The sequence below is a fragment of the Falco peregrinus genome, chromosome 8 (genome assembly GCF_023634155.1).
Source record: "Falco peregrinus isolate bFalPer1 chromosome 8, bFalPer1.pri, whole genome shotgun sequence".
Classification (NCBI taxonomy): domain Eukaryota; kingdom Metazoa; phylum Chordata; class Aves; order Falconiformes; family Falconidae; genus Falco; species Falco peregrinus.
The window spans coordinates 6895497-6919899 of record NC_073728.1 but is presented as its reverse complement, the minus strand read 5'-3'; the positions used below and the strand labels follow the sequence as shown (position 1 = coordinate 6919899).

The 24403-nt window shown below is 43.3% G+C and overlaps 1 protein-coding gene across 1 annotated transcript in view; it reads right to left on the bottom strand.

The window, feature by feature from the left end:
- Positions 1-2051: 2051 nt before the first annotated feature.
- Positions 2052-24403, bottom strand: part of NDUFA10 (NADH:ubiquinone oxidoreductase subunit A10) — a 43117-nt gene continuing 20765 nt past the window's right edge. Inside the window, exons 9-10 of the mRNA XM_055811699.1 lie at positions 16909-17017; positions 2052-2514 (exon numbers count right to left, since the gene is read on the bottom strand). Coding sequence (XP_055667674.1) covers positions 2446-2514; positions 16909-17017 — 178 coding nt within the window. The 3' untranslated portion in view covers positions 2052-2445. The remainder of the gene's footprint in view (positions 2515-16908; positions 17018-24403) is intronic.

Genomic DNA, 24403 nt, shown 5'->3' with positions numbered 1-24403 from the left:
CTACGGGACAGACCAACTGCAGCCATCGGGAAAGCCAGCGGTTCTGCCCATAAAACGCGGCCAATGGCACTAACTGGAAGACCACCATTCCCAGGGACTCTGCCTTTGTGAAACAGGCAGAATCACGCATGGGACATGACGGGCAAAAGGCAAACTTCCCCATGGATTAACACAGGCAATGGGAACTCAGGGTAAGAGGACAGACTGCAGATGACATCACACGCACACCTACGCAGAAGCGTGGAGAGGACCTGAGCCATTTTATCTTTTCCAATCTAGTAAAGAACTGTAGATAGATTCATCCAACTGGCACAACATAGTCTTCAAAAGCCAAAATCTTTACAGCTGGTTTGCGAAGAGATGTTTTTTTGAGGTATTGGAGTGGGAAGGAGGGAAGAGAAAAACACAGCTAACACTCTTTCCTACAGCAAGAGGAGAGAAACTTACTTCCTTCACAGATTTAGTTTATAAACAGCTTTACTTTTAAAGCAGAGTTAAAACATGGATTAAAAAAAAAAAAAGTACATTCAACATGCATTTTGTCATACCACACTGCTTGCCATACAAGCCAACACTGCTTTTCCTGACTGGAATTTAAGTCCTTTACATCCAAAGCTCAGCTCAGCTCTCAGTGTGCTGCTGGAGCAGGTAGGGAAAGCTCTTAAAAAATGCTCTGCACCCCACTGCGCCCCACAATTGGCAAAGCTGAACACAGCAGCTTCCCCAGCACTACACACAGCACAAAATGCCTTTCTAGGAGATCCAACATCAAGCTGTACGCACATTGCCAACTGAATTTAAGCACCTGGAGCACACAGCAACACCGAGATGGAGGACACCTGTAAGGACAGATCTGGACTACTCCAAAGGGAACCTAAAGCCACAGCAGATGTTCCTTTCATCTCCACGCTCATTACTCACTGCTGTGAGATGATACTCTGGCCAGGTAAAGAACAGCTAGCAGTAATCGCTTAGGATCTCACTGCAGAGAAGACAAGGGTGGCTTGGGCTGGCAGACCCTCCAGCACAAGAACACTAAGATCCATCTTCCTGGGGGAGCTATGGGATGAGGAAGCACGCTGCTGAGCTGCAACACGCATAGGTCAGTGCCCTGATAATCAGCCTCCGGAACGCGAAAACACATAAAGATCTTGCAGCAGTTAAATAAACGCACAGCCTCACAGGACTGACTACACCAGTTCAGCTGCATTTTCACCCAAGTCCAAGGCACAGTGCCTCGCACCCCGGCACTTGCTCATCATCGTGAAGCCACCAGCCGCATGAGCGCAGGGTGGCACAGCGGCACCAAAGCAGAGCCAGTCTTTTTGTGACCAGAGGAAAGACTCTATAAAGCCATAAAACATGGTAACAAAGAGCTAAGGGACCAACGAGAAGAGCTACATTTCTATCCCATTGCTCATTTATTTCAGTATCTAACCGGGCCCCCAAGGCTGCTGTTAAAGGAGTCTTTTCATACTAGTTTTGATACAGGAAGGGGCATGGGCAAGACTTGGCTGCTTAATTCAAAGGCATTGCCCTGAATACTGGAATGCCTGGCAGCACTTTTACTCAGTGATTGAAGTAGTTAGCCCCTTGCTGGAAATGCAGAATTACTGCAGACTAAATCTGGACAGCATTGCTTGAACCAATGCCAAGGTGCCTCATTTCTGTGACTAACTAATACCAAATGAATAATTTCTTTAAAAAACCTCCAACTTGGACTTTCAGAGACTTGCAAAAATAATAATTACATTTGCCTTTTATACACAACAAACATTCTGATCTACAGCGCCCATTCAAAGGAAGAAGCTTTGAGTACAACTGCTGGCAATTATTTCGAATAATTTCTTTTATATTTTCAAGCACAGATATTTTGCTGTTTGAGATCAACACTTATCTCCTCCTCTCAAGGAACTTTTTTATGCTTATGCTTGCCTGCTTTGATGCTGATGTCCAGTAAAAGGCTTTCAGAACACGAGGCAAGCACTGTTTTTAGCATGTGCGCTCTTCTAATGAAACTAATAAAACACCATGCATGACAGAGCAAGAAATTAACTTTGTGAGAGCCAGGAGGATACAGGTTTAATTTCTCTTGATTCAGCAAAACAACAATAATCCTGTATAATAACATGCCACAGTCTTGAAGAAGAGAAAGTTCAGCATTGATCTTCAGTCTGCCCCTGTAATACCAGATCGCTTTGCTATCACACGTTGATTATCTGTCATCCAAAGACAAAGCACCCTGAATTCATCGGGGAAGAACAAACCAGAAAAAAGCGATTTCTCTTCTAGGAGTCTATTCTCTTACGCTGTAGCTGGAAGATAATTTAACCAGCATTTTCTTCGTGCCACACAACTGATGTGGAGCAGGCACGCTGAACTCTGCTTCTTCTTCACCCAGGTTCTGTGGTCCATCGCGGTTAGGGCTCCAAAGGGAGCAGATTTTCATTTCAGCCAGATCCACTTGTCACCAACATCAGCATTGTAGCCTTGCCTAAATTTGCGACCAGGAAGCTAGAGAAAGCAGAAAGTTCAGTCAGAAACATTTCTCTCTCCAAACTTCACAGAAATTTTTAGATTCTTTGTAAAGTGCCTCGTGGCATCTGCAGAAGTGCAACATGAAATGCGCTTTTAGAACACAGTAATTAGAACTTAAAGAAAAATCAGTCCCTTTGGAAAAAGTTGACCTGTGCAGCTGAAGGGGGGGGGGACCCACAAAAAACCACTACGCCATAATATATATAAAAACTAGTCAATAAACTCTACAGCACAACAGCATATTACACCTGGATTCATCTAACTTCTTCCCTACACACCCTTGTTCCCAGTTTTAGTAGGAAGACCTCTCTCACTGTAGCATGTAGTAGAATTGAATCAGTCAGTAGAATCTCATGCCAAAATAGGCACACATTATTAAATACACGAAATATTTCATGCATGAAATACTGAGTTAATTACTATATTAAATTAAACCATTCAAATGAAATTGCATATTTAGCCTTCAAGAGCTGAACTTAACTTCATTAAAGCAAAAGCAGTATCTGCCTGTCTTCATAAGCAAAGCCAGAAACCACTACTCACTAGAAAAAATGAAGTTTCTTGACCCCCCCCATCCAAATTTCACCAGTACCCTGGGACCTAAGCAACAGCCTTCACTTGCTGCCTCTGAACCTCGCTTACCTTTTCAGGCTGCAACTCTTCTCCACAGGCCCTTAACGTGGCTGGCACAGCCCCCGCTTTGGCAGCTCAGACACACAGGTGAGCCTGACTGACCTTTCTGTACCATGGTTCCCAAACCAGGGCTCGAGGAACCACGGTGCTGCCACGCAACGTCACCTCTCCGTACAGTCTGCTGCAACTCACTGTTCACGAGACAGCAGAGGGCTGGGGACTGCAGCAGGAAGCTTTTCCTTCTGGCAGCATCTCAAGAGCTTGTAACCTGTACAACCAGCCCAAGAGGATCACACGAGGAGCAGGTCAAGCCTAGTGAACCAAGAAATGCATTGCAGAGGGACAGGCTAGATGGACTGGAGCACTGGGAGTAGGGCACATCGGATGTACAAGGAAAGCTGGAGGGGTCTGCACCCTCACCAGGGAGGGAAAGCCAACGATCACTTGAGATGAGAGCAAATGCAAGTGGATAGCAGTAGCCTAAACAGAGCCTTGACATTTGGGAGTTCAAGGAATTGTGTCCTGGCCTGGAGACAACGATCTGTTACCTCCAAGTCTGTGAAAGGACATGGGACCTGAAGCACACAACCCCTTTTGCGGCAGTCCACCTAGCCAGCTGAACAGACGACCCACAGCAACCAAAGCCTTCCACAAGAGTTCAGGAGGAAGAGGGCACTGGGGGACGGAAAGCCAAGCCTGGCCCGCTCAGCCTGCTGCTGGCTGCAGCCACATTGCAAATGACCTCAGGTAGCGTTACAGACAAAAAATTCAGCAGCCAAGCTGTTCCACCTTCAGCTTTAGAGATTTGGGAAAAGAGACTGTTTAAGTAGCAGCCATTTTAAGGGATTACAAAGACAGCACAGAGGACTAGAAGAGAAAGTCTGCCAGCATGGTTAAAATAGCAAACTCCCCTCACAGAGCGTACGTGCTCTCCCTGCAGGCAAGGAAAGTGCTCCTTCAGGCAAGGGAGGCTGCATCGGGTCAGCAAAAGCACATTTATGTGACAGAAGACTCAACACAAGCGTGCCAAAAACGCTGTCATCAAAATCATCTCCCAACAACTTGCTTTGCAAAAGCAACATAAATTTTTAGCGCCGTTTCAGCCTGAATAAACATAAACCAGGTTCTGTACCCACTAGATAACTAAGCCACGGGAACAAAGCCTGCCAGCAACGGGATCAGTGCATAAAGTATCTACTTTGGTAATTCCTCTTGAACTGAGGGATCCTAAGGAGGAAAAAGATGCAGATACACTTCAACCTCTGTGCCTCAGGTGTTAAAGCAGTCCCCTTTGGAAAGTCCTGACCATGATCTGAAATGTCAGAGATGGTTAGACTACTTTTGGAGCTAAGACCTATCTCTAGAACCTCCCTTTCCTCCATCCAGGAATGAAAGAGAGAACACAGTATCCATCTTTGAGATACTAGAACCCAGAAGCAAACCACTACAAAAAAGCAAATTAGTTTTGTGAGAAAGTCTGAAGCAAGCAAAGATGCTATAATAAAACTCTTCCTTTAAAAATAAGCTGTCCCCTGGCAGCCTTTACAAATAATTAAGCACAGATCATCTGCTCATCTCCACGCAAACACTGGTTTCACACAGGACCCCTGACTCAGAATCCTAGAATCTTTTAGGTTGGAAAAGACATTTGAGATCATCAAGTCCAACCATTAACCCAGGACTGCCAAGTCCACCACTAAACCACATCCTTAAGCACTGCACTTATCCTGATGATTTTTCCTTTCGAAAAGCTCTAAGAGTATCCTGTTTGAGATAGCTGCCTCTGCAGGGAGAAGCAAGACCCATTCTTGATGGTATATATACTCAGGCCACAAACCCAGCTATTTAATCCAGGATGAAGCCTGTTGTTTTGAAGGAGGGGAAGTGTGTGTTTGGGGGGTTTATTTGAAGGTCGGAAAACAAGACACATCTTTCCCTAAAACAGCAAGCTAACAGAAGACTTCTACCTCTTTCATGTAACATTACCCACCCTGCCTTGTCACAAGCCATTACAAGCCATTTGTGATCAGTATTTCATTTAAAGTTGTCTTTAATGTCTTGTCTAAATATCAGAAGAAAGCATGCAGTCCTGTTAAGAGTTACTCCTGCTGAGCAAAGAGGAGATGAGAGATGAAAATAAATGATTACTATCTCTGCCCCACAAATTTACAGTGGTAAGCTAGGGAGGACATCAGACCTGCTGTGACCAGCCTGTATCTATTAATTCTAGCACAAAAACAGCTCTCCCTCAACCTCTCCAGGCAGCACATAATTGGCCCTTTGATACTTCAAGAGATTCCCAGATAACTAGGATTATTAAAGCAACAGGAGCTCTCTGGGAAAATACAGGAGTTTACAGTTTTGTTTCTGGGTACATCTGCCCTCTTTAAAAGATACAATATCAATCCCAACAGAATTCAAATTCATTGTCCAAAACAAATTCCCCATGTGCCTTTGGTTAAAGACATGCAATACATCAAAGCAAATTTTATAATAAGTATTCATCCATACTCCATCGTTCACAGTGGGCCTTGGCAAAGGCAGTTGAGTTTTGGGATATGTTACAGCCAAGCTTTCAAAATAGCAAAAAAAAAAAAAAAAACACACCACCAAAAAATGGGAAGAGGAAGGCACAGTAGACAAATCCCTTATTACCTAGTGAGCAGAATTATGTGAATTTATTTTCTGTGCACTATCTGTGCCAGGTACAAGTAACATAGACAGCTTCCTAGGAACACGCTCTTCAAAGCTCACGTTTTACAGCTGTGACCATAGTAAAAAAGCTGCACAACTGGGAACAAGGCAGGTCTGTCCCAGAGGGGAAGAAGCTGGTGATCTTTTACCACTTATTGAGCATTTGGAAAAATACTGAACAGAAGTCACCCCTGTTCTTGTGCTCTTCTGCCTCCCCTCCAGCTCTTCGCATGCCTACCTCCTGCCAGAACAAGCATTTGCTCAATGTCATGATAAGCCCGGATTAAAACAGCCAAATGAAAAGTGTTACAGCGATGCTGCACGGTGTGGCTGAGTGGACTGAAAAGCATGATGCCAGCAAGAAGAGGTCCTGCAGCACCCATCCTCTCATCTCTCTGCTGCACAGTCGAAGCCAGCTCTGCAGCTTTGCTGGATCATTCCACAAGCTCCATCAACCCCCTTGCCCAGTGAGAAGCTGCTATTCACTCCTCCTGGCTGGGTTAGTTTTTGGTGACTCTGCAAGCTCAGTCAGCCAAATACATACCAGACCACTGCAAGGAAGACTGGTGGGAGCACCAGGGAAGATCTGGGGACACAGGGCAAGTGGTAGGGTGTGCTGCTTTTGGTGACAACAAATGGTTAAGCTGGTGCTCCAAACTGCACCCAGCCGAAGCTCCCAGCCTGTTCTGCCCACACCTGCTTAGGCAGCACAAGGGCAGGGATGGGAACAAGCGGCCAGCTCTGGGGCTGTTGGTTTTGCAGCCAGAAGAGGCAGCCTGCCCAGCCTAGAGAAGAGATGATGGGAAGGAGATAGGACAAAGCTCTGCAGAACTTGCCAGTAGCCGAGAGAACACAGAGGGGGCCTGAATATTCACTGTCTCTTCCAGGACAGGATACAGGTGCCATCAAATGAAGGCAATGGCTTGAAGGACTTCTTGCTCAGTGCTCCTGCTGACAAAGTTTAGAGGGCTCGATGGGAAACCAGGCAAGTACTTGGAAGAGACTTGCACTTTCCATGAGACTTGTGCATTACAAGTCTCCCAGTCCGAACTATAATGGAAATCAGCAAGGCCACATCATTTGCAAGTGGCTGGCACATTCACAGGAACAGTCCGCATGTTACCTTCAAATCACACTTAAGACCAAAAGAAAGGTATGACAATGATCACACTAAAAACAATCATAGTGCATCCCATTATGCATGATTAACTATTAACAACACATTTCCACAGGCAAGTAAAAGAAGTAGCATACAGAGTCAAATAAATTCCTTCAAACCCTCTTAGGTCCTTCACTGACATCAGCCCAAGGAGACCTGCGGAGCCGCCAACAGGCTTGTCCAGCACCAAGTGGCAGGGAAAGCAGTTGGCTATCACACCAAAGCTGAACCATCTTTCCCAGAAAAAGTAAGAACAGCTATGTTCTTATCACAGCAGCCATCTAGACACACATTTTGCAACACAAGGATTCAGTCTCTGCCCTCAAGAGCTTACAAGAGAAGAAGCACTTAATGAGGACACTGGGCCAGAGGCACCACTAAACAAACCCAACAGCTCACACACATCCCTGTGGCAGGAGGTAAGCACGAGCTCCTGCAAGGTCACTGCCAAGTTACAGATTTTTCCACTCCATGGAAATGGATGACATGGAGAATCAGGTCTTGGGTCTGCTGCATTACACTGTGCAGAACTTAAAAGTTGGCAGCAAGGATTACCTCGAGAAGTATGAGATAAAAATCCACCACACCGAGCATGAAACTAATGAAGTGAGCTGTACCCAAAGGTAGAGCCAGCTCAAAGGAATGAAACTGCTCAACTTTAAAAGAACATTAGTAAAAAGATGAAAACAAGATCATCTCATCAGTTAAATTAAGAACTCTGCCACAGAAGTGTCTGTCAAAACTATAAACATGATGAAAAGCCCTATAAAGTGGTATAGGCTGCAGAGTAGCAACAAACAGCTTCAGCCAGCTGTTTGCTATATGCTGCAGCTGCATTTCATAGCTCCTCAAAACCATTTCAAACCAGACATGTACAGGTAGAGCTCTGAAAAGTTTTAACAATCTGAAAAGGTCTACAACCATCAGTTTAGAGCCTGCCTTCCAACATTATAGAAGCAAAAAGAATTACCGCGTTTTCCTTCTATTCCTGCTCTGCCTTCTACTAATGGCTGGGCTTCACAGCAAAACAGATCTATAAATAGCATGTTTTGAGCAGCGCTGATCAAAGAGCACTTAAAAACAGAGTCATTACTCTGCATGCATGGGCTCATTCATCAATATCCAAACCTTTTCGTTCAGTGGCTGTTTATAACAAGCATAATAATAGCACCTTCCATCACTGCTGTTAGCAAAGACTACTGCTTCTTCCAGTAGAAATCCTGACTTCCAGAAGTTTATTACCAGTGTTTGTTGTTGGCACACAGCTAAAATCAAGATCTAGGAATATGTAACTTCGTGCATTGGCTGTGCTCTGGAAGGGTTTGGTTCCTATATTTTAGGGCAATCTATAAAAAAGTGGGGTGTGGGTGTTTGTAATACCCCACAAACACACATTCAGGGTATGTATGGTTTGGTTTCCAAAGGACTGACATAGATAAATGTTTGTGTACAGCTTGAGTCCCGCCATTCTTTACTCAAAAGTCTTAATGATGTTAACATTCATTATAGTCCAAGTAACAAGAGTACTCAAGCACTTTACTGAATTGAGGTTAAAACAATTCCAATTTGCAGAAAACGTTCAATGAACATTGTCCTAACCTTCATTCATTCATTCAAAGACAAACAATAGAAAACTTTTGGAAAGAGAAGCGTCCATATAGAGGACACAGCACATTTCTTTAAAGCTCAGTGTTTTTTATTTCAAACAACTTAAGTGAGCTTAAGTAGGAATCTGATTTGTAGAAATGAATTTGTGACTTACAATTTGAACAACTACAAACACCATAAACAGTCTAACACATATCTCTAGCCTTGCTTTTGCAGGACAGCCAAGAATAAGCAAGCAATAGGGTACAGCTAAGTATTTTATTGCAGCTTTTTTCCCCACAGTGCCTACTTGCCCTACTGCTACAGTGGCAGAATAGTACCTACTTTGGTTTTCCTCAGCAAATACATTACAAATACCAGTTATCCACTATACAGTGCAAACCTACTACAGGAAAAAGCCAAGTAGCTACAGCTAAGCCAGATAAAGCGTTACACTAACTGTAGGCTGGCTTTTCTAACTGGACAGGTAACATGTAAAAAAAAGCCTCTTACAACAGCTTTTCTTATGTTATACTACTCAAGGTAGCAGCAGGTCTTAGTAATGCCAGTTCTATATTAAAAAAGACCAAAAGCACTTCGCAGCATAAAAATACTTCAGGAAACAAGGAAGATCGTACACCAACACAAGCCCAACTCAAACCTGTACCACCACACCAGCACAGTTAAACACCTCAAACCAACACTATTTCACAGTTTAAGACCCATGGAGATGTCCCCCCTAACAAGCTGTAGGAAAGCAGGGAGAGTGAGAAATAAATACAAGCATTCTTCCTTATGGATTTAATAAAACCTTTTCCTGATGTATCCGGATGTAAAACATGATTTTTAATATCAAGGCATCACAATGAAACTGTCCTCCGAATGTTGGATGTTGTTTTTGTTTTTGTTTTTTTTAATTAAAGTTTCCTAGAAGATGCAGAATAGTGGAGTGGGAGTAGTCCACCTGCAACTTTTCTCCACTTTGTTTAATCACTAACAAAAGATCTTTCTTCCAAACTATTTTCCTTGGTTGGTTTGGGTTTGTGTTTTTTTTTTTTTTACTTAATAGAGGTTTACCCTGGGGATCACATTCCTACATGGGTACAGTATCAAGAGGCATTTGAGAAAGGATGTGCTGCCATATAAAGTGTTTTCTTTCATAGGGCTCAGTGGCAGAACATCAAGTTTGAAATGGATTATTATAATGCCAGCGAGATTTTACTGTCTTTTTGATTTACATAGGTACCCAGTGTCTGGGATGGCAAGGTCTATGATCTAAAACAAAACAGACACAACTACCAAGACCAAGATTTGAAATAGTCCCAAGGTTTCTCATGTTCCTTCCCCTCCGTATCTGGGACGAATATCCCTTCCCACAATATTTGTCAAGGGGAGTAGGGTATAGAAGCTATGAGTTTCTAAAGAAGAAAAAGGGCTGCTTTCACAGTCTCTCTGTGGATTGGTGAGTGTGGAAGAGGAGTGGGAAGGGAGGAAGAGAAGATTACATGCCTATGCTCATCCCTTTCTAGGTACCCTTCAGGAACAACTTCATCATTTGTAGGTTTTAGGATCCTCTGGTCTTAGCAATATTTAGCCAGGCAACATCCTGCTATTTTAAAAAGAGCTTAAAATATTTCTGCAGAGATAAAATAGAAAACAACTTTAAATTAAGCCTAATTTATTGTGTGTCTGTTTCCATTCCTTCCTGTATTCAAGAGTAGACAGGGCTGGGCATTACAGCTGTCAAACACCTCCACTAAAATAAGAATTAGGAAGGAAGACCTTGATCCTAAAAAAAATGAAAACTTCATCAAGCGAAGAAAAAGTGGCAGGAGAGAGAAAACAGAAGATTGTATCAAAGACAGCCGCTATGGTAACAATCACAAACACAGGGAGAACAAAGATATCCTAACCTCCCTGTCTCTGCAAAGGCAAGAGTACTGTGGAAGACAATTCATGGCTTAGATAAGGTTTATTGCAGCAGTTGTACTTCATATGTACGCATGGGTAACATCCTCTGTCCATACAAGTACAAAGGGTTTGGGGTTGGTTTGGGGGGGGGGGGGGGGGGGGGGGCAGGGTTTAGGAGGTTTTTTTCCAGGTTTTGGGGGTTTTTTAGAAGCCTGTAGTTGCTCTTGTAACTGAAAATCTGCAGCCAAAGGCCAAGATGTTGAGGACCCTGCCACACAGTATCACATCAAGCCTGAGCGCATCATTTTGGCACAATCTGTCTCTGGTTTTGATCCAGACTCTGGGCTCCTGAAAGCTCAAGTATTTCTTTTGTAGGTCAGGGAATTTTAAGTGGGACATTTTTAAGAGATTTTAAATGGGAGAAGGCTCCGTGGAGACCTTACAGCAGCCTTCCAGAGCTGGAGAGGGACTTACTACAAGGGCATATAGTATAAGGGGGAATGGCTTTAAACTGAAAGGAGGTAAATTTACATTAGATGTAAAGAAGAAATGCTTCCCTATGAGGGTGGTGAGGCACTGGAACAGGTTGCCCAGAGAGGTGGTAGGTGCCCCACCTCTGGAGGCGTTCAAGGTCAGGTTGGATGGGGCTGGGAGCAACCTGCTCTAGGGGAAGGTGTCCCTGCCCATGGCAGGGGAGGTGGATCTAGATGGTCTTTAAGGTCTCTTCCAAACCAAACCATTCTATGATTCTATGATCTGTGTGTAGAGCCAGGAGTGCTCTGCACTCTCAGAGGAGATGCAAAAACTCCCATTTTCCAGCAGCCATCTTCAGCCCCTTGCAATCCCAGCTGCCAAGAAGCGTCAGGGCTGCAGTTCACATCCAACTTGGGCCACATCATACCTGCAAAAAGTCTTCCCTTTCATGTTCTTCCTTTTGGGCTAGTTATGATCTTCACATCATAAACACATGCACTTACGATACTCTCATTTTTGCGTTGTGAGGCCGAGAGTCGACTAAAGTTGCTCACCTTCCCATGGCTCAAAAGCTCACTGCATTACAGCTATTTCCCTGCAACTACCTATATAACTGGAGGCACAGCACATTTGAGGATTTCCCTTCCTAAGGTTGCATCCTTATGAATAAGAGGGTAATAAAAAAGCCTGGGGAAGTGTTGCCTCTTCTCCACTCCGTGCTATGCAAGACTGCAGGGGACTGCCAGCCACACACTCCCAGGTCCTGGGGTTGAACGGAGGAGGCTGGGGAGCAGGATACAAAGATGCAGCTGAGCTGATGCAGCTGCTGTGGGAAGGCAGCCATGCCTTACCCAGCCACACGCTGCTGCTACTTCCTTTCCACAGCTCTGGTATTCACCTAACCTCAGCAACCCATGCAGTTTGGCAATCTAGCATAAGACTAGCTATACATCCCTGCTCACTTACGACGCTGAAGGGCCTTGCCAGAGACAGTTATGGGAGCCAGATCGCACCCCGTAGCAATAGCTACTAAGCCTTTGGCTAGCTCAAGCTTTCCTTGCCTCAGGGTCAGCATCCCCATATTCCAAAAGCAGTCTTCCACCACAGGAAAAGGGCAGGAAAACACAGTGAGAGCCTTCTCTTACCCTTTCAGCGTCATATTTATTCACTTACTCGACGAGTTAAATGTTCGGCAGAAACACGAGCTGCTCATTTTGTCCTTGATAAACATGGAGCCACACTGACAAGGATGGACACAGCAGAATCATTACTACTGCCAAATATGCCTCTGCTTTCCTCAGGTGGTGAATATGGCACATGTGCAAAGTTTTATCTTATCACAGAAAGTGACACTGCACAATTAGATAGTCTGAAGAAAGATAATGAGAATCATCAACAAAAGGAGCCGATGAAGGAAGCTGAAGCGTGCCAGGATCAGCAAATAGCCAGTGCATGGTGGGGAAAAGCAATAAAAGGGTAAAGAAAGGAAGGGAAGCATGTGGCTCACCATTTCAATGCAAGAGTAAAAGGACGTTTCAGACTGAAAGATGACAACTAAAACTGATCTAAGAAAGCCCTACACACAAGCACATGCACTCACTAGAGTGAGAAGTCATATTGGGATAGGAAGAGTCTTTGAAAATAGTTCAAGACTGTGGAATAAATTCTTCAAAGAATTCATCACAATTGTCTGCTTCAAGGGTAAGGTACGCATCCCGACTTCTTTTTCCCTAACTGTGTAAGTTAGGCTAACAAAAGATACAACATTTTGATATGAGATTTGCCTTAGTACAAAAGGAACTTCTAAGTGCATAGGCCTGTCTCCTCTGAAGAAGAACCTGTGTGCCCAAGCATTTGGTCATTGTCTTTAATACACATACCAGCACATATTTAAAGAACTACAGCAAACTCTAAGGAGGATAGAATACTCCTCCCACTGCAGACTCACAACCTGCCCACCCCTGGGAAAAGGATGGGGGGGAAAAAAAAGAAAAAACAAATCAATCCTAGGGTGCAAGATGCAAGCCACAGTTTTTAGCCACGTACTAGTAAAAATAGTCCTTTTTTCCTTCATTGTTTCTTAGACTTGTTTTTAAAGACATTGTGGCCAGCCACTGGGCAAACACAGGAGCTGGGTTACATGAACCAGGGTCAGTGGGCTTGCATAAAAGTTTCCTGCTAGGGTTGATGACATGAGAAAGGAAAGTAGTTTCTAGCCATTTTGCTTTCACCTGTTCTAGCAAATGAATTCTCCACTCCAGAGCCCAAGTGAACACCAGCAAGCACTGGACTCCAGGCTCTAGTACACCTTGTGATAAGCAAGCCCACTAATTTTTTTGTACTTTTAAGCACAAAGTTAGTGGAAATGAAATGCTGATCATTTCCTTATGTTCTGCAGTGAAGGGAGAGGTGGCAAAGACCATTTTAAAGTTCTCCAGTGTTGTTTTCAGAGGTAAAGACGTAGGTGATGACTTGAATATGAATCTTAGACAGCTGCACTTTTATGTATACAGAAAAGAGCATGCACATAAAAGAAGCCTTTTCTCACCACCCCTAGGAGATTCAGCAGGACTTGCCAACAGCATTCGGGAGTGTGAAGTACATAAGTACATTATTTAAGTACACTGATTCCATTAAACAGAACCATTTGTTTTCGTCTTCTCTGCAAACACATCTGCCTAAGTGCTCCAGCTTCACAGGGCGCACATGGAGTTTGGAGCATTACCCATGGGGACTGTGCGCAGTTGGAAGAAAGCAGAGAGATACAGCAGTTGTTAAAAAAAAAAAAAAGGAAGAAAAAAAGAGTAGTCAAGTCTTTACTAGTCTGACAGTTCCTAAAATAATGTTGCCTCACTTAAGAATGAACATGCTTATCTCTGTGATCTACAGAACCTGACTAAAAGGTTACTTTTCCCTTGCCAGAAAAGATCTTTAGAAGTTTATGAATGCCTGAACAGAACAGCTGAACCTTGCCAGATGACTTTATGGTAAGAGAAGGCTGCAGAAAGCCACCTCCTCACATGTAAGCAGTATGCTTACAGAACAAATTTAGAGGATGTACATAAAAAAGCAAGTTTCTAGTATTCAGAGCTGTATGCAGCTACCTCATTATTTTGCAGAAAGGCACACATACTAAAGTCTTGGACTCCAAAGAGTTTCCTCCTCCTCAGTTGCTTCTGACTAATGAATATTTTGAACAAAAACCAGCTTCTGCCTGGAATTTGCGAATCCCCAAAACCCACCATTATTAAGCAGCATGAATTGTGTGCATGCAACTCTGAAAAGCACAGCAGTTAGCTGCCTATTGGTATGATCAAGGATTTATGACTTGTTATAGGATTGCTGAGGAAAAAAATCCCCTACGCAAATCATTGTATTTATGTGGTAAACATCATTACACTAACTTTAAAAGCGTGTATTTCCCACAAGGAAAAGTTAAAGTTCTGTAATTATACCATAATTAAGTCTTTACTTACAAGTCATGTGAGCCTAAAATCTTTATCTGTCTTCAAATGCAAAAGTGGTAGCACAGCTGTAACCATCCCTGCATAGACATGGGCAAGGCAAGGGCTGACGACTCCCTCTCATTAGACCCAGCAACCTCATAGCCAAGATTTGTATGTCTACAAGTTCATCTGCTTTTTCTGCCTGCACTGGCTGGTGTCATGCTGCATTACCTCTGCAAGACAAGGCTTATATTCAAAGAAATCCACACCTTCATTTGCTAAACAAAGTTGGAAGGAAAAACACAGATCTCCAAAGTTTCAAAGAATTCAATTCTTAGAACATAAAACAGTGGGTGGGGTTGGCTTTGTGCTTCCCCTTGCAGCAGCTTACAAGAAGGGGGAAAACTCAACATTTTGCATTGTACACCATCCCTATAGACCACCCCCCACCCCATCCCTGAAGGATTACAAGTGTTTAAGCTTTCAGAAGAGAAGAAAAAAAAAGATTAAAAAAAAAAAAAGAGTAGTTAGTATTGCCTAAATTTAACAGACTGCTTCATGAAATGTACAGCTCCTCCTTATTCCAAAGGACGTTATCACTTTCCACAGTACTTTCCCAATTCAGGGCCTAAAAGCACGCCTGCAGAAGGGAGATTGTATTTTGGCAATGTTTTTTTGCACTGACAGTGCTCAGCTTCTGCTGTCAAATGACTAGCATCGAGCAGAGCAATCCAAGAGCACAGCTTTCCTTCCCAGGTATTCATATTCCTGCTCCTGAGCATTCCTTCACTACATCTGCAAGGCAAGTCACAATTTTTCCCTGTAAGCCAGCTATTTGATGAGCCAGGGCATTCACAGTTTCTTGCCAGCACAAAGAGGAATGTGCTGTTGTACAGCTAGAGAGAAAAAGCTTTCAGAAGTATTACCCCTGGTTCTCAGCACGCAGCACCGAGGTCACATCTAGCTGTGTGTCAGGCAGCCTCAGTAATTCCCAGCTCCACTGCAAAGTGACACTTCAGCCAAAAAAACCCTATCATCTTCGGGAAGAAAGGCACTGTCAGTACAGATGGATGTTGCATGCTGGCGACAAGTCATGCAGCAGATCCTTCTGAAATATGTGCTGCACATGCACAGACATCTCTTGGAGTGAAGGACTCCAAAAATCCTTAGTCTGAGCTTGAAGTGTTGGACATAAAAATGTGATAGCAAGAAGCACAAAATTCTGACAGCAACTTCTCAGGTGGACCAGGGAGCTTTCAAACCCATTAGACAACCTCAAGGAGTACAGACATGCTTTCTACTGCTTTAATCTTTAGCACCTTTTTACAAGCTGGAAAGACCATCTCAAATGAGGCAGAATAGCATGAACCCAGGAGCCTCCCCACTACTTAGCTGAGGAGGAATAAATTATGTTGAATATCCACAGGGACATCTGAACTGACTATTCCAGAAGAAAACATTGGTAGTTCAGTTTCCAAACAAGTCCGCAACCTGTATCTTACATTTTAATTTCAGTAAGAGACTGTATACTAACAGGAACAGAAAAATGATAGTGTTTTGACTATGCAAATCATGATTCACAACAATTTATATAGATCTTCCTTCGTCTTCAGTAATTGCTTGGGGAAAAAAAAGCCACAAACGCAGCGGCAGAGAAGATTTCAACCCAACCTGAAAATGTATCATCACCTGCAACTTCAGTTCATCCAATCAATATTAGTTGTCATCAGTTCCAGAATTTCTCTAATAAGAATTTCCAGTACCTGGGCCCTAGAAAAACACCACATGGTGTGAGAGGACCCCATGCCAGCTAAATAACAATACGCAATAGGGCAAAGTGCTAAGTCAATTGGAAGCCGTTGTCTCCAGAACCAGAAAGGCAAGCAGCTAATTAAAACATTGTGTGGGAGCCTGCATGAGGTGTAAGAGAGCGCTGGGCCACAACAGGCTTTGGATGTGTGCCTACGTACAGAAACACACTATTTAAAGCAACAACAGTTTTGAGAAGCAATGTAACATTCATATCTCCTCAGCCTACTCTAGAAAAAAACACCCCCTCCCTCAGCATTTTATAAGCGGTCTCCTTTACAGAAGTCACCACGGGTTTCCAATTTTCTTGTTTGACTCAAAGGATGATTGTAGATTTCAGAGGTCAGAGACTAATCGGGGCAGGAGAAACAAAAACAAATGAAAACCACTTATCCTTTAGTCCTCATCTAAAGATCAAAAAAGAAAATCAGCTTACGAAACAAACCATTTGCTTCATGATTCCTCTTGTGGGGAAGCTAGACTTCAAAAAAACAGGTGGGGATCTGCGCAAAATCCAGAACTTATTCTTAGAAGTGTGTATCCCTGTACATGAGGTTGACACCCAGGCTGTGCACAGGACAGTTATGAACGTGCTTACACCTTGGCAGGGTGGTTGCCCGGCTATCATATCACTGCTCCCCTTCCAGTATTACTTACCGATCGATACTCATAATAGATTTTATCATATTCGCTGCCTCCAATTGTGACTTCTGGAATGAAGCGAGGGATGGCTACAGGATCCAGCACTCCGCTTTTGTCCTGAACACTGAGGGGAAAGAAAGAAAGAAAAAGAAAGAAAAAGGAGCAGTTAGTCTGCATCCTGCGCCAATGGCAACAGCATCAATTCTGAGATTGGCCAAATATTAAAGAACTACTTTTCTGTTAAATAATACTTCCACAGGTTTAGGCTATTTTCTGGTTTCAATGAATACCTGGTCCTTTCCCTCACTCCTCGCACCCTTGCCTCCAGTTTGCTCCTGCTCCAACTTCTCCCTGCTTCTCTATTCCTCTCCCCAGGTTTTTCATCCCTGGAGATGCTCTGTAATTTCTGGGAGCCTTCTCCAAAAGGCACCTCTAGGTTTTTGCTTTCCTATATTATCAAGGTAAAACCAGTGGTTTTATTGAATCCCACACACTATCTTGCTGTATCAACTTCATTTAATTGTCTACTGCTCAATTAATTTTCACAAATGAACCCTCAAAAGGATTAAAGTGAGGTGGTGCTCTTCCCCAAACTCCCATCCTAAATGGACCGACACCAAGGTAATCACAGGGGTTTGGGAGCAGGCAGTGCCTCTAGCATCCTGCCCGGGAGTAACCGGGAGAAGCCTGCTGCAGCAGCTGCAACAACACATATCAGGATCCACCAAAAGTCCATGCTGCACAATGCCAGCACTTTCAAACACCCCAAATGTGAAACGTCTGAGAAACTGCTAGAAAGCCACCTTCTGCATACTGGTATTATACATAGACCCACAGTGCCACCTATACATATTTGGGGAAAAATACATCAATTTGCAGTCAGCAGTGACCAAATTCTAAACTGAACACTTGGAACTCTTCAAATTGTGTTGTTCCCAGTGAACTACATCTCTTTACAAATATTTACATACACATAAAGGATATCCCTGAGCAAAGTTCTTAATTTTTAAGCCATTTTTTTCCCCCCTAAATCACAAACCTTGGGACCTTACCTCACAGCACTGGACAGCTTCAACAAGTAAACTAGTATGCTAACGTATCCTGACACGCACACTGTAAATTAACCTACTACCGACAAATTAGTAAGGAAATACAATAATCTAGAAGAAGCTGAGATGGGAGGAGGCATGGATAGATGTCCTTTTACAAGACCAGAATGAACACCAAAGATGCTTCCTATAAACTACTATATTATCTATCTACACATACATTAAATGTTTATTGCACATGCTGGAAGCCAGGAAAATGAGCCCTCTTTTGCCTCCTCACCAACACAGCAAAAGCTCTCTTCATGACATGTTAGCACCGGCCCTCCTGTCGGCCACTCCCAGCCTTCCCACTCCAGGATAGCTTGGAATAACCAAGCTGAGATGGAAGAGCTCGCCCAAAACTGATCTGACAATGCAACCAGTTTTATTTCTGAATCCCAGCATACTTCAGGAAGCACACCCTTGCACCTCCAAAGTCTCCTCTCTCAGGTTTCTGCTGCTAATTAACCTTGAACTAAAACAAACAGACCCCAGCAGAAAGCAGCCCTTCAGGTATGGGCTCCTCATCACTTAAATGCCGTCCAGCCTGTAACCACACTAGTACCGATGTTACGAGCTTTAATCTCTATTTCCATTGTGCAGAGAGCAGAGACAAGCAGCGGTCAGGACAGCACGCTAAGAGTTTTGATCTGAACAGGACCACGTGCAGGCAATGTTTAAAGACTTCGCTGAGCTCAGACTTAACAGCACAGGCTGTGAAAGATCCACTCATCTATCAGTGGATAAACACATCTCCGTCCCTTCTTCCCACAGAAACGGGGAGTCTGCTCTCTGCCAAGTAGCAGCAGATGTTCTGGACCTTCCAAGCCTGTAGGAGAAAGCAGATAAAATTTGTCCACGCATATATGAAGTATAACAGAGTCTAGTAGTCAACCAGTCTACAGTTAATCCATTCCTTCATGAATATCAGCCAAGTAGCAATTGTAGAGGACAATTTCTTTTAGTTATATATAATAAATTGTGTTGAGGCACAATTTATTTTAATGACTAAGATGGAAAACCTACTGTTCTTAAAAATTCTTTGCTCTCACAACCACTGCCTCCAAAGAACCCACTGTACAACAAAAAAAATGCAAGCCTAATGCTACCAAAAGATGGCTTCTCCAGGTTCAGCTCTGCTCCGACCTTAAGAAATAACTTTGAATACTAACTAAAAGCACCACCCAAAGACACCTGCCACAACAATGTCTAACCACAAAACCACACTCGCTTGCCAGAACTAATTCACTGCTCAGCAGGAAGCATTTAAAGGCAGCTTTTATGTTTCCTTAGCTTTCTCTCTCCCCAGCACAAAATTATCACTATTTATTACTTTCTGGCTCTTAACCATATTTTCTTGAAGCAGCTCTCATCACACAGTAGCATAGCTTTGCAGAGCATGCTTTACCTACCCATAAGTTTATGTCACATTTCAAACTTAACTGAGAGCATGGAAGTGACCACATGGTCCTAATACTGTAGGAATATCAGATTTTAGCTCACCATTGTTGCAACTGTCCATAATTCTATGAACTAAGGTGTTTCCCATTGCTACACAGGAATCATACTTGTAAGTATACTACACCAATGAGCAGCTCATCTCTTTTCCAAAAGCATCTACTACACACCTACTTCACACACTATGTCCAGCACAACATGCACGAGCACGTACTGAGGAATCAGGACTAACACATTCCTGCCTGTTTTCCAGAGGAGGAAGTCCTGTTTCCCTTACAGGCAGCTTACAGCAAGGATACAGAAATTTTTCAGGGCACCCGCAGAAAACTGATGACACACAAGTAACTGCGCTTTTTGTCCCGCCTATGTATAAAACAAAGTCCCAAGACTGCCTACCACAACGAACACTAGAAAGTCTCATGAACGTATTTGCTAAAAGTACAAGGTAAGGTAAAGGAAGTGAGACAGTTTGGAAAAAAACCCCAACTAGTCAACAAAACAAAAAACTCAGTTTGCACAGCCTGAGCCATGATTTCTCAGCAACTGATGTTGGCATAGTCACAAAAACTGAAGTGACAATACGCAGCATGAGAAAACCACACTTCCTACCTGAAAGCAGTCACTGGTCTAAACAGGCTTAGAGCCAGCAACACAAAAGCATATCAAGTTAAATTCTGTGTTTATTCATGAAAGTAACTTGAGAAATAGCAGGTGGATCCCACTGAAGAACAGAACATTTTTCTCGCACACCTGGAAACCAGCTTCTTGCCAACCAGTTACTGTGTTTCAGGTTTGAAGGCGAGCCAGTAGGTACATTCAATTCCTCTGCCATTCACACCCATATTACCTCGGCCAGGGCTCCTCAACCCCTGCTGCAGTCAGCTTCCCTGCCTTCCATGGGTAGGGTACAACACATGCAAGTGAGCCAGCGAGCATGTGATAGCTCACAACTTTGCCCCTACTTGTGAGAGCAGAGAAAAGGAGAAACGCTCCTGACTCAAGCCACAGGCACACAGAGCTAGATAAGAGAGATGGTTCCTGCATCCAGCTCTCGCCATACTGACCTCCTCCGCTCCTGTGCTCATTCAGCAAGTATTTATGACAGCCACAGACTATGTCCCCCCCATGTCTTTCCTTGCTTGTCATTTTGCCCTTGCCCATTCTCTCCAGGACTTTGTAAAGGCAGGGCAATGATATACAGACCTCCTCCTGCCAAAGCAGCTCAGGCTCCACCGTCTAGTTAGGCAGAACGAGTATGCCATGCCCAAGGAGAACCATGGCCACTCCCTTGGTGAACAACAAACACTCTTCATGAACAGCAAAAAAGAAAAAAAGCTTTCCAAGAAAAGCACATCTGCAAGAGAAGGTGAGGTGTAACACAGCTCTTCAAATCTATAAAAAGACACTGTAAAAAGAAAGTTACAAAGAACTGTTTCAACTGAAGCAAGAGAGAAGTAAGGTGTTAAAGGAAGCAGGTTTTAATAGTGCCAGAAGTTTTATAATGAATGGTTTATGAGATTTTTGGAGCCTCCATGACAAAAAGTTTCAAAAACAAGTCCACCAAAACCACCTTTTGCAAGCACGCCCAGTCCTGCTATATGAAATCAGACAAGACAGACATTCAGACGTGGATCCTTCCTCCCTTCGCTAAGCTCAATTACACAGCGAAACAGAGCTAAAGGGCCACCCTCCCTCATTCACCCCCATGCCTCCTTGTTGCAACATTTCATTTAACCAAAACAAAATGTACAGAAAGGAAATAGGAGCCAAGCTCTGGGGTTAGCAACAGGTCCAAGAAACTAAAAAAACGTTAAGAGAACTTAGAAAATGACTAGTTACTGCACATACAAGGTCCTTCAGTAACAATCTCAAAATGCACATCTGATGTCCCACCAAATACAATACCGAAGGATTTACTACACAGTGTTTGTGGCACACTAATAGTTATTAATGAATAACATCAAATAGATGAGTAGCAAACTATTTCATGGCTAGATTGTTTCCAAATGGAAATAGATCCCCTTTTCATCAAGATAAAGCAAATGCCAATACCTATCTTTTTTTAAATGAAATTAGTGGTGGCTGAAAAAAGCTGAAGTTTGTCCATACAAAATATGTTCTGCTCTAGCAAATTCTGAAGGAACTGTGGAAATATAACAGGTTTAACTGTGGACTTGTCTGATGAAACAAGTCAAACGCAGTAAGCTCCCCCCACCAGCTGGTAAAGTAACACAGGCAACGTTACACAAACTACAGTTCTTCATTCCAAAGTGTGTAGACAGACACACAATTTCACTGGGAAGGGCACAGATTAAAACGTGCTTGAGACAATACAGTGGCAACAGAGGAACTCCTTGAGACATTTCAAAAAGCCAGCAGAATGGTTTGTGTTGGATTCCACACTTGGAAAGGAAGGAAAGTTGTGAAAGGCATCCTCTGCGAGATCCCTCCACCTTACATACAGAAATGTATACCTTTCTAACCTTTTACCAAGACACACCTCAGCCCCACAACCACACTACTCTATTAGGGCAAGGGAGAGAGTACTCAAGGCCAAGGCAGGGAGATAAAAGGTATCATTATGCAACTGATTTTACATGGGTGTGGCTCACTGGGTTGATTAGCTTACTTATTTGCATGACCAAAGTAGTCAGAGGCCCTGCTGGGGTTTGTGCGCATTAGACCCTATACACGTGTAATGAAAAAAAAGTTATCCTCAGCCCTGCCCATTGATCCACTTCCTCCAGACACACCAGTACAAGCCGAAGGTGGAAGAGGTAAAGCTGCCGACAGACCAGCCGGCACCGGAGCGGGATTACGATCACAGCATCCTGCCTCCCGCTGCGGCAGCCGGTCAGAGCGTGCTGCCCCTCTGACAGCATCAGATCTGAAGTAGCCCAAGTCAGAATGAGTGGGCTGTGCAAAATGCTGGGAGATCAGGGGAGGAAGCAATTGCAGATGGAAAACCAAATACCTGCTGCAGCTTTCCAGAAATACCCACGAGAGGGCAGCATATGCCAGCATATGGAACAGGCAGCCCAGCAGGAAAGTGCTAAAAATTAATCTTTTTGAAAGTAAAAAATATAATGTAGGCATGGGAAACCTGCAAATCTGCGGAAGGCTGGGTAGCACAAGCTCTCTTCTACTTGGGCACTGGAAAAGTGAGGAAAGCATCAGCTTCAAAGTTCATGAACTAGCACCCGAGTTTGGCATTTGATGCTGCCGGATGCAATTCCAACACTGCACGCAGCAGGCTCCCTGCAGTGTTTCTTCGGTCCTTACACGTTTGTCTTCTGGCACTAGGCCTGACGTTTTCATGAGTGACCTTTGTGCAAGCTGTGACACAAGACTCATGTTGGTCCTGCACTTCTGGACTTAACGTGAGAAAAGATGATGTCCAAATTGACACAATTTTATAAAAAAATTACAAAGGTGCTCTTCCCAGACTGCCCGATATGTTGTGCGCTATTTTCTCATTCAGCTGAGCAAGGCACAAGCACAAAATTGGCACAGGATCTGTTGCTACACATTTGATCAATGCCCTAATATCCCAGCATCTCAACAAGATTCATAGCAAACACCAAGCACATTCATCAGGTGTCTGAATACAAATGCTATCTTGACAATGTGCTTCTGAAGGAAAAGGGAACCAGGAAAACTCATAGCATAAGAACATTTAAATTAGCAGTTTCTTGCTTTGTAAGATCTTACAACAGCCACATGCTGCCAACAGAAGAAATAATTTCCTATTATCTATAATGACAAGAGCCTTGCACAGGAGATTCACCCTCCCCTAGGGTTCAATGAAGAATTCAGTCCTTAACAATGCAATTTATTCCCTTCTACAGCTGCAAAGTAGAATTTTCATACAATACCTTAATACACCGCTCTAACTGTATGCTTTCCTTTACCTCCTTCCTACACTCTGCCATTAATAATCCTTTAATACCCGTACTAGTGCAAAGCTATAGGAAAACAAACAACTATTTTCTCTTTCAAAGGAAATCTGATTCTGATAGTTTTGCAGGGTCTAAGTCACCAAATGCTATCCTTCAATTACTACATGAAGAAACCTCTTCTTAGATAATTAAAGGGCTCTGAATCATGACTTGTTTCTCTTGGACACCACCCAACACTGCTCTTCTGAGATCTACCTTCACCCCTTGATAGATGGGCCATAGAAAAGGAACATTATCTCTAATTTTAGGAGGCATTTGAAGTAACAGCACAGAAAAGGCAGCAAAGAATATCAGAAGCCTGCAAAACAGTTTAACTTACTACTCCAATGCGCATCACAATCTCAGAAATTCAGAGACAGATATTAAATTTAAAAGTCCCTATGTTTCTCTTAACCTGAGGGATAACCAGAAATTAATATGAAAAGAGCAATTTTTCAATTTTATTTCTAAACTGTAGTAACTATACTGCACTTGCTACCTGCCCATGCAGTCTAAAGATGAAGTTTGGCAAAACGGGAAGCCTGTCTCACTTCAGTGCAAGGTTCCCTCTATTAAAAGCCTTACAAATGTAGATATATTCACTACACAGGGTTACCCAGAGGGTATTTTGTTCATCAGCTTGGCTTCAGACTAGCCCTCCTGATGCTTCGTCTGTAACACACGGATAAAAGTTTAGGTCTGATCTCACTTCTTTAGACATCAGTGGTTTGCTTCAACAGATTTTGGAGTTTGGAGGGCCACCTCTTATTTCAGCATTACTCTGGGGACATATGCAGCCCCACCAGTAGCATTCCACAGCTGAATTGGAGGACAGATAACCATGGAGTACTTCTAAAGAATTATTATAAACCAAATTTGATTCTATTCCAGCAAGGCACTTTCCACTGAGTTTCTCTTCACATTCAACTACATAGACAAGGATCTTAACAAAAAACAAAACAAAAAAAAAACAACAACCAAGCAAAAACACACCCCCCCCCCCCCCCAAAAAAACCCACCACCAAA